This window comes from Heteronotia binoei, chromosome 6, assembly GCF_032191835.1.
Source record: "Heteronotia binoei isolate CCM8104 ecotype False Entrance Well chromosome 6, APGP_CSIRO_Hbin_v1, whole genome shotgun sequence".
Classification (NCBI taxonomy): Eukaryota; Metazoa; Chordata; class Lepidosauria; order Squamata; family Gekkonidae; genus Heteronotia; species Heteronotia binoei.
Window position 1 is genome coordinate 139,023,449 of NC_083228.1, and position 13,603 is coordinate 139,037,051.

Here is a 13,603-nt window from a genome sequence, read left to right on the forward strand (position 1 = left end):
GCTCTGCAGAGGAGGGCAATGGCCGACCACCTCTGTTGCTCCCTTGCCTTGAAAGTCCCTTGTTAAGCAGGGGCCAGTATGTGGGTGAGAGACCGCCAAGGAAGGCTCTGCAGAGGAAGGCAATAGCCAACCACCTCTGTTTCTCCCTTGCCTTGAAAGCCCCTTACTGGGGGAAGCTACGCAGGGTCTGTACTTGGATGGGAGATCACCATGGAAGGCTCTGCAGAGGAAGGCCATGCCCAACCACCTCTGCTTCTCCCTTGCCTTGAAAGCCCCTTGCTGTGCTCACCATAAGTCAGAAGCCAAGGGGGGTCAGTACTTGAGTGGGAGACCACCAAGGAAGGCTCTGCAGAGGAAGGCCATGGCCAACCATCTCTGCTTCTCCCTTGCCTTGAAAGCCCCTTGCTGTGCTCACCATAAGTCAGAAGCCAAGGGGGGTCAGTACGTGAGTGGGAGACCACCAAGGAAGGCTCTGCAGAGGAAGGCCATGGCCAACCATCTCTGCTTCTCCCTTGCCTTGAAAGCCCCTTGCTGTGCTCACCATAAGTCAGAAGCCAAGAGGGGTCAGTACGTGAGTGGGAGACCACCAAGGAAGGCTCTGCAGAGGAAGGCCATGGCCAACCATCTCTGCTTCTCCCTTGCCTTGAAAGCCCCTTGCTGTGCTCACCATAAGTCAGAAGCCAAGAGGGGTCAGTACGTGAGTGGGAGACCACCAAGGAAGGCTCTGCAGAGGAAGGCCACGGCCAACCTCTGCTTCTCGCCTTGAAAGCCCCTTGCTGAGGGAAGCTATGAAGGGTCAGTACTTGAACGGGGAAACCACCAAGGAAGGCTCTGCAGAGGAAGGCCATGGCGAAGACCCTCTGTTTCTCCCTTGCCTTGAATGTCCCTTACTGGGGGAAGCTAATCTGGGTTGGTGCCAGGCCCGTCACTACGAGGGGCCCAGCCCCCGCAACCCCTCCCGGACCTTTATGGCCCCCCTTTCCCTTGCCCCCCACTCTCTCCGCCGCCACTTTTCTCCCTGCGGCTCTGGTGGCCCCCCCTCCGCGCGGCAACTCCCCCTTCCTCCCTCCCCCCCCCCTCAGCCACCCACTCATCCACCAGGCGAAACTGCAAAGAGCGGGCTCCAGGGGCTCTTGCAAGGTGCACCCCCCGCCAATCACATGATTGGCTGGAAAACCTGCTCCGAAGCTAGGGTTGCCAATCCCCAGGTGGGGGCAGGGTTCCCCGGTTTGGAGGCCCTCCCCCCCGCTTCAGGGTCGTCAGAAAGCCAGGGGAGGGGAGGGAAATGTCTTCCGGGAACTCTGTTATTCCCTATGGAGATTTATTCCCATAGAAAATCAGGGAGAATTGATCCGCGGGTATCTAGGGCTCTGGGGGGGCTGTTTTTTGAGGTAGAGGCACCAAATTTTCAGTACAGCATCTAGTGTCTCTCCCCAAAACATCCCCCAAGTTTCAAAATGATTGAACCAGGGGGTCCAATTCTATGAGCCCCAAAAGAAGGTGCCCCTATCCTTCATTATTTCCTATGGAAGGAAGGCACTGAAAAGGTGGAGCCATGAGACATTAGGGGTAGAGCCAAGATCAAGGCTGTGACAAGCATAATTGAACTCCAAAGGGAGTTCTGGCCATCACATTTAAAGGGACGGCACACCTTTTCAATGCCTTCCTTCCATAGGAAATAATGAAGGATAGGGGCACCTTCTTTTGGGGCTCATAGAATTGGACCCCCTGGTTCAATCATTTTGAAACTTGGGAGGTATTTTGGGGAGAGGCACTGAAACTTTGGTGCCTCTACGTCAAAAAAACAGCCCCCCCCCTCCGAGCCCCAGATACCCGCGGATCAATTCTCCATTATTTTCTATGGAAATAAATCTCCCTCCCTCACAACAGACACACTGTGAGGTAGATGAAGATACTGGATTTATATCCCACCCTCCACTCCGAAGAGTCTCACAGCAGCTCACCATCTCCTTTACCTTCCTCCCCCCACAACAGACACCCTGTGAGGAAGATGAAGATATTGGATTTATATCCCGCTCTCCACTCCGAAGAGTCTCAGAGCGGCTCACAATCTCCTTTCCCTTCCTCCCCCACAACAGACACTCTGTGAGGTAGATGAAGATATTGGATTTATATCCCGCCCTCCACTCCGAAGAGTCTCAGAGCGGCTCACAATCTCCTTTCCCTTCCTCCCCCACAACAGACACCCTGTGAGGTAGATGAAGATATTGGATTTATATCCCGCCCTCCACTCCGAAGAGTCTCAGAGCGGCTCACCATCTCCTTTACCTTCCTCCCCTCACAACAGACACCCTGTGAGGTGCCCGGGGCTGAGAGGGCTCTTTCAGAAACTGCCCTTTCAAGGACAACTCTGCAAGAGCTATGGCTGACCCAAAGCCATTCCAGCAGCTGCAAGTGGAGGAGGGGGGAATCAAACCCGGTTCTCCCAGAGAAGAGTTTGTGCCCTTAAGCACTACACCAAACTGGCCCTTAGGGTTGCCAGCCTCCAGATGGGGCCCACTCAATCCCAACGGATCTCCTGATGACAGAGATCAGTTCTCTTGGGGACATGGCTGCTCTGGAGGGCGGACTCTGCCTTCTTCAGGCTCCACCTTAAAATCTCTGGGAATTTCCCAATCCAAGGTTAGTAACCCTAGGTTCAGGAGGAGCAGGAAAAATTATCAGCAGGGGTGGAGTTCTAGCAGGAGCTCCTTTGCATATTAGGCCACACACCCCTGATGTAGCCAATCCTCCTGGAGCTTGAAGGGTTCTTAGTGCAGGGCCTACTGTAAGCCCCAGGCGGATTGGCTAGATCAGGGGGTGTGGCCTAATATGCAAAGGAGCTCCTGCTAGAATTCCACCCCTGATTATCAGCCTTTACGAATTAAAAAAAAACCCTTTACAGCAAAAAGTTTTTAGGATTGAGAATAATATCCATCTTTAGAATTTCTCAGCCATCCATCTCAGAAATTGCAATTCCGTTCTCATTAGATGCTTTCTTGGAAACCGCATTTGCTCTAATTTTCCAAGCAGCTAAGCCAAAAAGCGCCATCCTGTAAGAGATGGAGGCATCCACATCGGATAACATAAAAGCTAGTTTATCAAAGTCCAGGGAGAAAATGTAGAGTAGTTAAGATCTTTGAGGCAGTAGCGTTTTTAATGGGTTCTTAATGATTTGGAGTTGGGAGTAAGCAGTGAAGTGGCTAAGTTTGCGGATGACACTAAATTGTTCAGGGTGGTGAGAACCAGAGAGGATTGTGAGGAACTCCAAAGGGATCTGTGGAGGCTGGGTGAGTGGGCGTCAATGTGGCAGATGAGGTTCAATGTCGCCAAGTGCAAAGTAATGCACGTTGGGGCCAAAAATCCTAACTATAAATACAAGTTGATGGGGTGTGAATTGCAGTAGACTGACCAAGAGAGATATCTTGGGGTCGTGGTAGAGAACTTACTAAAAATTTTGAGATAGTGTGCGACTGCAATTTAAAAAGGCCAACGCTGTATTTCATACAATCATCTGTATTTCAACCAACTTAAGGAGAGATGTCTAGGGGGTGGAGTTTTCCTCTCTCCCATACTCATGTTAAGAACATAAGAGAGGCCATGTTGGATCAGGCCAATGGCCCATCCAGTCCAACACTCTGTGTCACATAAGAACATAAGAGAAGCCATGTTGGATCAGGCCAGTGGCCCCTCCAGTCCAACACTCTGTGTCACATAAGAACATAAGAGAAGCCATGTTGGATCAGGCCAATGGCCCATCCAGTCCAACACTCTGTGTCACATAAGAACATAAGAGAAGCCATGTTGGATCAGGCCAGTGGCCCCTCCAGTCCAACACTCTGTGTCACATAAGAACATAAGAGAAGCCATGTTGGATCAGGCCAGTGGCCCCTCCAGTCCAACACTCTGTGTCACATAAGAACATAAGAGAAGCCATGTTGGATCAGGCCAATGGCCCATCCAGTCCAACACTCTGTGTCACATAAGAACATAAGAGAAGCCATGTTGGATCAGGCCAATGGCCCATCCAGTCCAACACTCTGTGTCACACGGTGGCCAAAAAAACCCACTAGTAGCCACTGATGGACCTCTGCTCCATATGTTGATCCAATCCCCTCTTGAAGCTGTCTATGCTTGTAGCTGCCACCATCTCCTGTGGCAGTGAATTCCACGTGTTAATCCCCCTTTGGGTGAAGAAGGACTTCCTTTTATCCATTCTAGCCCGATTGCTCGGCAATTTCACGGAGTGCCCACGAGTTCTCGTATTGTGAGAAAGGGAGAAAAGGACTTCTTTCTCTACCTTCTGTGTCCCAGGCATAATCTTGTCGACTTCTGTCATGTCACCCCGCAGTCAACGTTTCTCCAAGCTAAAGAGCCCCAAGCGTTTTAACCTTTCTTCATGGGGAAAGCGTTCTAGCCCTTTAATCATCCTCGTTGCCCTTTTCTGGACTTTTTCCAATCTAGAATATCTTTTTCGAGGTTGAGATTGGTAACCGTACTTTTTATTCCAAAGGAAGCAGATCCCTCCCTTCCCTGGCAGCTGCCTTAAACATCCAACCTCTCCAGAACCAGAAAGGAAAGGAAAAAGGGGGGGGGGGGAACTTGACATGCACAGATTAATGAACAGGACTTATCTTAATCCTTCGCCTCTCTTCCGTTCTCTGTCATTCCGCTGGCAGCCTGTTTTACCTGTCGTGCAGTCAAAAGAAAGGAGAGCCGATTTTGGCTGGGGGGGAGTGGCAGCTCTTGAGATAAGGATTCCACGTAGACCAGGGGTGGCCAACGGTAGCTCTCCAGATTTTTTTTTGCCTACAACTCCCATCAGCCCCAGCCAGCATGGCCAGTGGCTGGGGCTGATGGGAGTTGTAGGCAAAAAAATCTGGAGAGCCACTGTTCCCTACCCCTGACATAGACCGGGGTGGCCAACGGTAGCTCTCCAGATGTTTTTTGCCCACAACTCCCATCAGCCCCAGCCATTGGCCATGTTGGCTGGGGCTGATGGGAGTTGTAGGCAAAAAACATCTGGAGAGCTACCGTTGGCCATCTCTGGTCTACATCAGGGGTAGGAAACAGTGTCAAAACATCTGGAGAGCCACTGTTCGCTACCCGACATAGACCAGGGTGGCCAATGGTAGCTCTCCAGATGTTCTTGCCTACAACTCCCATCAGCCCCAGCCAGCATGGCCAATGGCTGGGGCTGATGGGAGTTGTAGGCAAAAAAAAACATCTGGAGAGCTACCGTTGGCCACCCCTGACATATACAGTCGCCAAGGCCCCTTTGACAAAGGCCTGGCTGCAGTCCAGGGATGTGAGTGCCGGGTGGGCAGCGGGTAAAGGAGCATCACTGGAGCTTCTGGGTCTTGTTTTGATGGAGGGCTGGCCCACTTGTCCAAAGTTCCCTTTGCCACTCTGTGCGTGTGGTGCGGGGACTGCATGCGGGAGATAAAGCGGCGGCAGAAATTGGTTTTGATTAGTGAGGGAGGACACGTTGCAATGGGCAATGCGCCGGAGGCTTGCTAGGATCAGAACGGAGCTTGGTCCTCCGAAATCCTGTTTCACAGGGTAATGTCAGGGCGTAGTCTCGAAGTTCCTCTCGCATAAGCCCAATTGAAACTAACGGTCCATAAGAACGGATAATATTCGTTCGACAGGGACGTCGCTCGCTTCCACAAATTCAGATGAAGACACAATTCCACAGCGAGCCAACGGACACACCTTCTGGTAAATGGGTGGTTTCGGTACAACTTTCTCAGTGTTTTATGATCGCTGAAATCCTTATTGGGAGCCACAGGAGTAAATTTTACATGGATCTACCCTTTTTCTTGCTATCTGTTTCTTCTTTCCAGTCCTAAAGGCTCTTGAATGAATATTATCAGAGAAGAAGATCTCCTTTACCTTCCCACCCCCCACAGACACCCTGTGAGGTGGGTGGGGCTCTCACAGAAGCTGCCCTTTCAAGGATAGAGTCTCAGAGCGGCCTACAATCTCCTTTACCTTCCTGTCCCACAGCAGACAGTCTAGGCTTCTTCCGCTTTCCCAGGGGGGTTCTTCCGCTTTCCCAGGCTCCTTCCTGCCCCCAGTCAGCTGCCCCCAGAGGACCATGTACCTTTCCACCTCCAGAGGCTTCAGTCTCCAATTGAAAGGCTTCCTCTTGGGATGGTGTGTCTGTGTTTGTGTTACTTTGAAGAAGTTGGCAGCAACTCATGAGTAGAGAGGCCAATCCCTCGCTTCAGAGTCACCAGAAATGGGGTGGGGGGGGGGGAGGAAGGAAATGTCTGCTGAGCACTTCATTATTCCCTATGTGGAGATCGATTCTCATAGGATATAATGGGGGATTGATCTGGAGGTTTCGGAGGCTCTGGGGAAACTGTTTTTTGAGGTAGAGGCATCAAAATTTCAGTATAGCATCTAGTGCCCTTCCACAAAGTACCCCCCAAGTTTCAAAACGATTGGACCAGGGGGTCTAATTCTATGAGCCCCAAAAGAACGTGCCCCTATCCTTCATTATTTCCTATGGAAGGAAGACATTTAAAAAGGTGTGCTGTCCCTTTAAATGTGATGGCCAGAACTCCCTTGGAGTTCAATTATGCTAGTCACACCCTTGCTCCTGGCTCCACCCCCAGTGTCTCCTGGCTCCACCCCCAAAGTACCCAGATATTTCTTGAATTGGACTTGGCAACCCTAACAGACACACTGTGAGGTATGTGGGGCTGAGAGAGCTCTGACAGAAACTGCCCTTTGGAGGACAACTCCTGCCATACCTATGGCTGACCCAAGGCCATTCCAGCAGCTGCAAGTGGAGGAGTGGGGAATCAAATCCGATTCTTCCAGATAAAAGTCTGCACACTTAACCACTACACCAAACTGGCTGTCTGATGGCTTGATGGACTGTTCATTGTGGGTGCAAGAAAGAGTGGGCGCCGAAAGCTCCAACATGGAGAATAAGAGAGAAGGGACAGTCACTCTTTTCACTTTCTCCAAGAAGAGGAAGTGAGGATTTCTCACGGGAGTGTGTTCTACTGTTGTATGGATGTGAATAACGGTCAAATAAATGTTTTTGCTATATGTTACAGATTAAAAAGTGTGTGAAATGTTCATGTAATGTTTGGGGACTCATCACACGCCTGTATTTCAGCTGTTGTGTTTATTAGAATCATAGAATAGGAAGGGACCTCCAGGGTCATCTAGTCCAACCCCCTGCACAATGCAGGAAAATCACAAACACCTCACCCTAAATTCACAGGATCTTCATTTCTGTCAGATGGCCATCTAGCCTCTGTTTCAAAACCTCCAAGGAAGGAGAGCCCGCCACCACCTCCCGAGGAAGCCTGTTCCACTGAGGAACCGCTCTAATGGTCAGGAAGTTCTTCCTAATGTTGACCTGGAAACTCTTTTAATTTCAACCCACTGGTTCTGGTCCTACCTTCTGGGGCCACAGAAAACAATTCCACACCATCCTCTATAGGACAGCCCTTCAAGGACTTGAAGATGGTGATCATATCACCTCTCAGCCACCTCCTCTCCAGGCTAAACATGCCCAGTTCCTTCAACCTTTCTTCATAGGACTTGGTCTCCAGACCCCTCACCATTTTTGTCGCCGTCCTCTCGACCCGTTCCAGCTTGTCTATATCCTTCTTAAAATGTGGTGCCCAAAACTGAACACAATACTCCAGAGGAGGTCTTACCGGAGCAGAGTAAAGCAATACCATCACTTCACGTGATCTGGATACGCGATCTCGATATTAGTCTCAATTGATGCAGAAACTCTCTTTTGCATTGGTATTTTCTCCAGGGGAGTTGACCTCTGCCAGCTGGAGATCAGTTGCAAACACCGATCTCCAGGCCCGACCTGGAGGCTGGCAACCCAAGTGCCCGACATGGTGCTTATGGGAGCCAGCGTGCCCACCAACACATTTCCTGGTGCCTACGCTTTTTGAAAGTGTGTGGGTGGGTCAGACTCCCGTCCTCCCGGTGGGACTTCTGCCTAGCAGCAAGCCTCGTTAGCGGCCTTTGGAGATCTGCTAGGCCTTTGCAGCATTTTAAAACCATGGCTTAGGCAAACAGCTGCCCCCTAGGGTTGCCAACTCTGAACTGGGAAAAACCTGGAGGTTCAAGGGGTGGAGTTTGGGGAGTACAGGGTCAGGGAGCAGGGTGGGAGAGGCCCCATTGGTATACAATATCATAGAACCCATCCTCCAAAGAAGCCCTTTTTCTTCAGAGGAACTGATCTCTGTTGCCCAGGAATCAGTTGCAATTGTGAGAGATCTCCAGGCCTCGCCTGGAGTCTGGCAACCGTAGCAGAACTGCATGACTGGAGATGAGTTGTATGCAAGCAAGAAACTATGTCGGCAAGGATGCAAATGCATTCGCAGTCACGCTGCACACTGCAAATGTAGTCGCCTGCGCTCTTCCCATTCCCCTCAAGAGATATCTTTCGAGGCACTATCACAAAAGAGTCTTGCAGCAGCGGAAGGAAAAAACAAATTTATTGCGGTGTATTTGTGAGCCAGGGCCCCCTTTGGCCAATGGTTACTCACAACATTGGCCTACTCAGGTTCACAAAACTATACAAAGCACTCTGACGGATTCTTATCACAATGTCTAGTTCTGACAGCGAGTCCTAGAGTGTCCCTAGCGCGATGTTTTCGGCACAATGACGTCGCTTCGGCTGCAGCCCTACACTGCTGAACTACTCTTGTTACATCCCAGGAGGCAGCCTTGTGAGTCTGAAGCTATAGAACAAAGCAGTAGACAAGTACACCTTTAAGACCAACTAAGTTTTGTTTAGAATGTCAGCTTTCGTATGCTCTTAAGCAGACGTCATCAGACCAAATGGGAATGGCAAGCAGCGATTCTTAATATAAGTGGGCAGTGTGGAATCATGGGAATGTTTTTAGCAGATTAAAAGAATCACCAATAGGGATCTGCGTTTGTCGGTGTAGGACAAAACAGGGTTTAAAAAACACTGGAGGGTGATAAAAAGAAGATGATGATATTGGATTTATATCCCGCCCTCCACTCCGAAGAGTCTCAGAGCGGCTCACAATCTCCTTTACCTTCCTCCCCCACGACAGACACCCTGTGAGGTAGATGAAGATATTGGATTTACATCCCGCCCTCCACTCCGAAGAGTCTCAGAGCGGCTCACAATCTCCTTTACCTTCCTCCCCCACAACAGACACCCTGTGAGGTAGATGAAGATATTGGATTTATATCCCGCCCTCCACTCCAAAGAGTCTCAGAGCGGCTCACAATCTTCTTTACCTTCCTCCCTCCCCCCACAACAGACACCCTGTGAGGTAGATGAAGATATTGGGTTTATACCCCGCCCTCCACTCCAAAGAGTCTCAGAGCGGCTCACAATCTCCTTTCCCTTCCTCCCCCACAACAGACACCCTGTGAAGTAGATGAAGATATTGAATTTATATCCCGCCCTCCACTCCGAAGAGCCTCAGAGTGACTCATAATCTCCTTTACCTTCCTCCCTCCCCCCACAACAGACACCCTGTGAGGTAGATGAAGATATTGGATTTATATCCCGCCCTCCACTCCGAAGAGCCTCAGAGCAGCTCACAATCTCTTTTACCTTCCTCCTCCACAACAGACACCCTGTGAGGTGGGTGGGGCTAGAGAGGGCTCTCACAGCAGCTGCCCATTCAAGGACAACTTCTGCCAGAGCTCTGGCTGACCCAAGGCCATGCCAGCAGGTGCAAGTGGAGGAGTGGGGAATCAAACCCGGTTCTCCCAGATAAGAGTCCGCACACTTAACCACTACACCAAACTGCTGTCATAGGTGCGGGTGCCATAAATCCAGAATGCTACCCAGATTTATGGCACCTGCACCTACGACAGCAGTCTGCTTTTTATCAGCCTCCAGTGTTGTTTCAGCCCTGCTTTGCCCTAACACTAACAAACACAGATCCCTATTTGTGATTCTTTCAATCTGCTAAAAACATTCCCATGATTCCACACTGCCCACTTACATTAAGAAGCTGCTTCCTTTTCCCATTTTGTCTGACGAAGTCTGCTTAAGAGCATGCAAAAGCTTGCATTTTAAATCAAACTTAGTTGGTCTTAAAGACGGTGCGACTTGTCTACTGCTTTGTTCTACACTAGTCACGGTAATTTTGTCCCTAATACCAGCCGATATCTTTCGGCCTGTAATTTAAGCCCATTCTTGTGGGTCCTCTCCTTGGCAGCCGACAGGAACAGCTCAAATCTTGCCCCAGTCTCCCTGCCCCGGTTAGGCTTGCCCATCCCCTTGTGAAACGGTGTGAGAGGGGCATCGATACCAGTCTGTCCAGAGCCCCCCTTCATTCCAAGGGGAGGTAGGGTTTGGGGTCCCCCGGGAAAGGCACATCAGGCGCCTGGTTGAAACGGGCCATCAGGAAGACGCCGAAGGTCCCAAAAATGAAGATGGAGGCCATGACGAGGAAGCAGACGCGGTCGATGACCCGCCCCACCAGGATCCACTCCTCGTTCTCCTGCAGAGAAGCACAACAGGCAAAACAGAAGAAGGCAGACGCTTTAGAAGAGTGTGTGGGGCACAGGGGGGGGGTTGCCAGCCTCCAGGCGAGGCCTGGAGATCGCATGGCATTTCGACTGATCCCCAAGCGGCAGCGATCGGCTCCCCTGGAGGAAATGCAAAAAAACCCCCCCACAGGTCCCGATGTAGGATTAAACTGGAATAGCATTAACTCGCCGGAAACGATTTAACTCTCGCACTCAGAACGTGTATCTCCTGATAACTTTTATACAAACAACAGGGGCTTTTTTTTTTTTAAGAAAAAGCTCAGCGGGAACTCATTGGCATATTAGGCCACACCCCTGATGTCACCATTGTTTCGCACAGGATTGTTTTTGTAGAAAAGCCCAGTAGGAACTCATTTGCATATTAGGCCACACCCCCTGACACCCCACCCCACCAGCTGGAACTGCGTTCCCTGTGCGTTCCTGTTCAAAAAAGCCCTGCAAACAACTGTTAAACCACACCATCTATACAATACTGCCTCGCCTTCTCCTTGAAGAAACGGTGCATCTACTCATTTGCATATTAGGAACTCATTTGCATATTAGGCCACCACCCTCTGACGTTACCATTGTTTCACACAGGCCTTTTTTTGTAGAGTAAGCCCAGCAGGGACTCATTTGCATAGTAGGCCACACCCCCTGACACCAAGCCAGCCAGAACTGCATTCCTGTGTGTGCCTGCTACAAAAACAGCCCTGTGTCTATTGATCAGAAGCTGAAAACTTATGTGCTGTGGCTCCGTGAAGCAGATTTAAAGAGAGGGTGTGTTCAACTGAACCCATGGAAAAGTCTTAGGAGGGCGGTCCCATATTCTCTCTTCTGGATACTTTGGACTCCTTTAACCATTATTGGATCTTCAAAGATTCAACAGCAGAATACTCAGGAAACATTTAACCCAGAGAAACATTTTTTTTAATTATTTCCTGATAGGGTTGCCAAATTCCTCCGCTGCTGTGTTGGGGGATGTGTTCATCGTGCGCACGGAGCGATGATGACACTCGGAAGTGATGTCATCACACCAGGGATGTGACACCAGGGATGCTCTAGGACTCACGATAAAACTCTATGGTGCCATAGAGTTTACCACGAGTCCTAGAGCGTCTTCAGCATGATGATGTCACTTTTTTATTTTTATCTAATTTGATGGCGTACTCATTTAATCACACATATCCATCAATAATCCCACAACCCAACAGAACCCCAAACTGAAAATTTGCCTAGAAGATATTGGATTTATATCCTGCCCTCCACTCCGCATTTCAGAGTCTCCGAGCGGCTCATAATCTCCCTCTCTCCCCCACAACAGACACCCTTTGAGGTGGGTGGCGCTGAGAGATCTCTCCCAGAAGCTGCCCTTTCAAAGACAACTCCTGCAAGAGCTACGGCTGACTCAAGGCCGTTCCAGCGGCTGCAAGTGGAGGAGTGGGGAATCAAACCCGGTTCTCCCAGAGAAGAGTCCACACACTTAACCACCAAACTGACCCAAGGCCATTCCAGCAGGTGCAAGTGGAGGAGTGGGGAATCAAACCCGGTTCTCCCAGAGCAGAGTCCGCACACTTCACCACCACACCAAACTAATAGAAATAAAGTGCACAACTGTTATCATCCTGAAACCTTCACCACCACCACCACCCCCCGCCCCCGGTTTGTGGAAAAATGGACGTCTACAAAAACCAGTCCCTGGTGCCAAAAAGGTCGGGGACCCCTGCTCTGCGAGACACTTACACTGTCAAAGTCGTTTTTCTCTTGCAAGGTCTTGGCAATATGGTTGCAGGCGTCGGCGCAGGCCTGGATCTCCGGCGCGGCGCGGCGCAGGCTGGTGCAAAGCTCTTGAGGGCAGCCGTTCTCCAAGCCCCCTCCTGGGAACGAACAAGCAGGGAGGGCTTGTCACGGACGGAAAGGAAAGAACCAGGGCACAGGAGGTCTTCTCCGGTTTCTGCGTTTGGCGCTAGGAGACCCTGCACCGCTCGTCTCGTGATGCTACGGAAGGATGTTCCCAAAGTGTGGTCCAGAGACCGCCGGTGACATAAAGCCAGGGGTGGAATTCTAGCAGGAGCTCTTTTGCATATTAGGCCACACAACCCCCGATGTAGCCAACCCTCCAAGAGCTGACAAGGCGCTTTGTTGTAAGCTGTTGGAGGATTGGCTACAACGGGGGGGTGTGGCTAATAGGCAAAGGGGCTCCTGTTAGAATCCCACCCCTGCACAAAGCCAAAGTCCAGCGGCACCTTTATGACCAACACAAGTTTTTTCCCCAGGGATGAGCTTTCGTGCGCGTTGTTTCGTTGGCCTGAAAGGTGCCGGTGGAGTGGACTCAATGTTCCTTCTAATGTGATTTCAGGAGGTTCCTTTGTGTTCCCTCCAAGTGGAGCTGGTGTGGTGTGGTCTTAAGAGTGTTGGACTAGCACAGGGGTGGCCACACTGCAGCTCAGGAGCCACACGTGGCTCTTTCACACACATTAAGTGGCTCTCGAAGCCCCCACCTCCTCATCAGTCAGCTTGGAGAAGGAACTTAAAGTTGTTTTCTTTCCACCTCTCACTCCTCCCTGCCCTCCTTCCTTCCTTCCTCCCTCCCTCCCTTCCCCCCTTTAGTTTGGTGTAGAGAGCCAATTTGGTGTAGTGGTTAAGTGTGCAGATTCTTATCTGGGAGAACCAGGTTTGATTCCCCTCTCCTCCACTTGCACCTGCTGGAATGGCCTTGGGTCAGCCATAGCTCTGGCAGAGGTTGTCCTCGAAAGGGCAGCTGCTGTGAGAGCCCTCTCCAGCCCCACCCACCTCACAGGGTGTCTGTTGTGGGGGAGGGAGGGAAAGGAGATTGTGAGCCACTCTGAGACTCTTCGGAGTGGAGGGCGGGATGTAAATCCAATATCTTCATCTACCTCACAGGGTGTCTGTTGGGGAGGAGGAAGGTAAAGGAGATTGTGAGACGCTCTGAGTCTCTGATTCAGAGAGAAGGGTGGGTTATAAATCTACAGTCTTCTCCTTCCTTCCTTCCTTCCTTCCTTCCTTCCTTCCTTCCTTCCTTCCTTCCTTCCTTCCTTCCTTCCTTCCTTCCTTCCTTCCTTCCTTCCTT

At 50.7% G+C, this 13,603-nt stretch overlaps 1 protein-coding gene across 1 annotated transcript in view; it reads right to left on the minus strand.

Moving 5' to 3' along the window:
* Window positions 1-10,312: 10,312 nt before the first annotated feature.
* Window positions 10,313-13,603, minus strand: part of LOC132573424 (acetylcholine receptor subunit gamma-like) — a 42,180-nt gene continuing 38,889 nt past the window's right edge. Inside the window, exons 11-12 of the mRNA XM_060240923.1 lie at window positions 12,256-12,389; window positions 10,313-10,484 (exon numbers count right to left, since the gene is read on the minus strand). Of these exons, the coding sequence (XP_060096906.1) occupies window positions 10,314-10,484; window positions 12,256-12,389 (305 nt within the window). The 3' untranslated portion in view covers window position 10,313. The remainder of the gene's footprint in view (window positions 10,485-12,255; window positions 12,390-13,603) is intronic.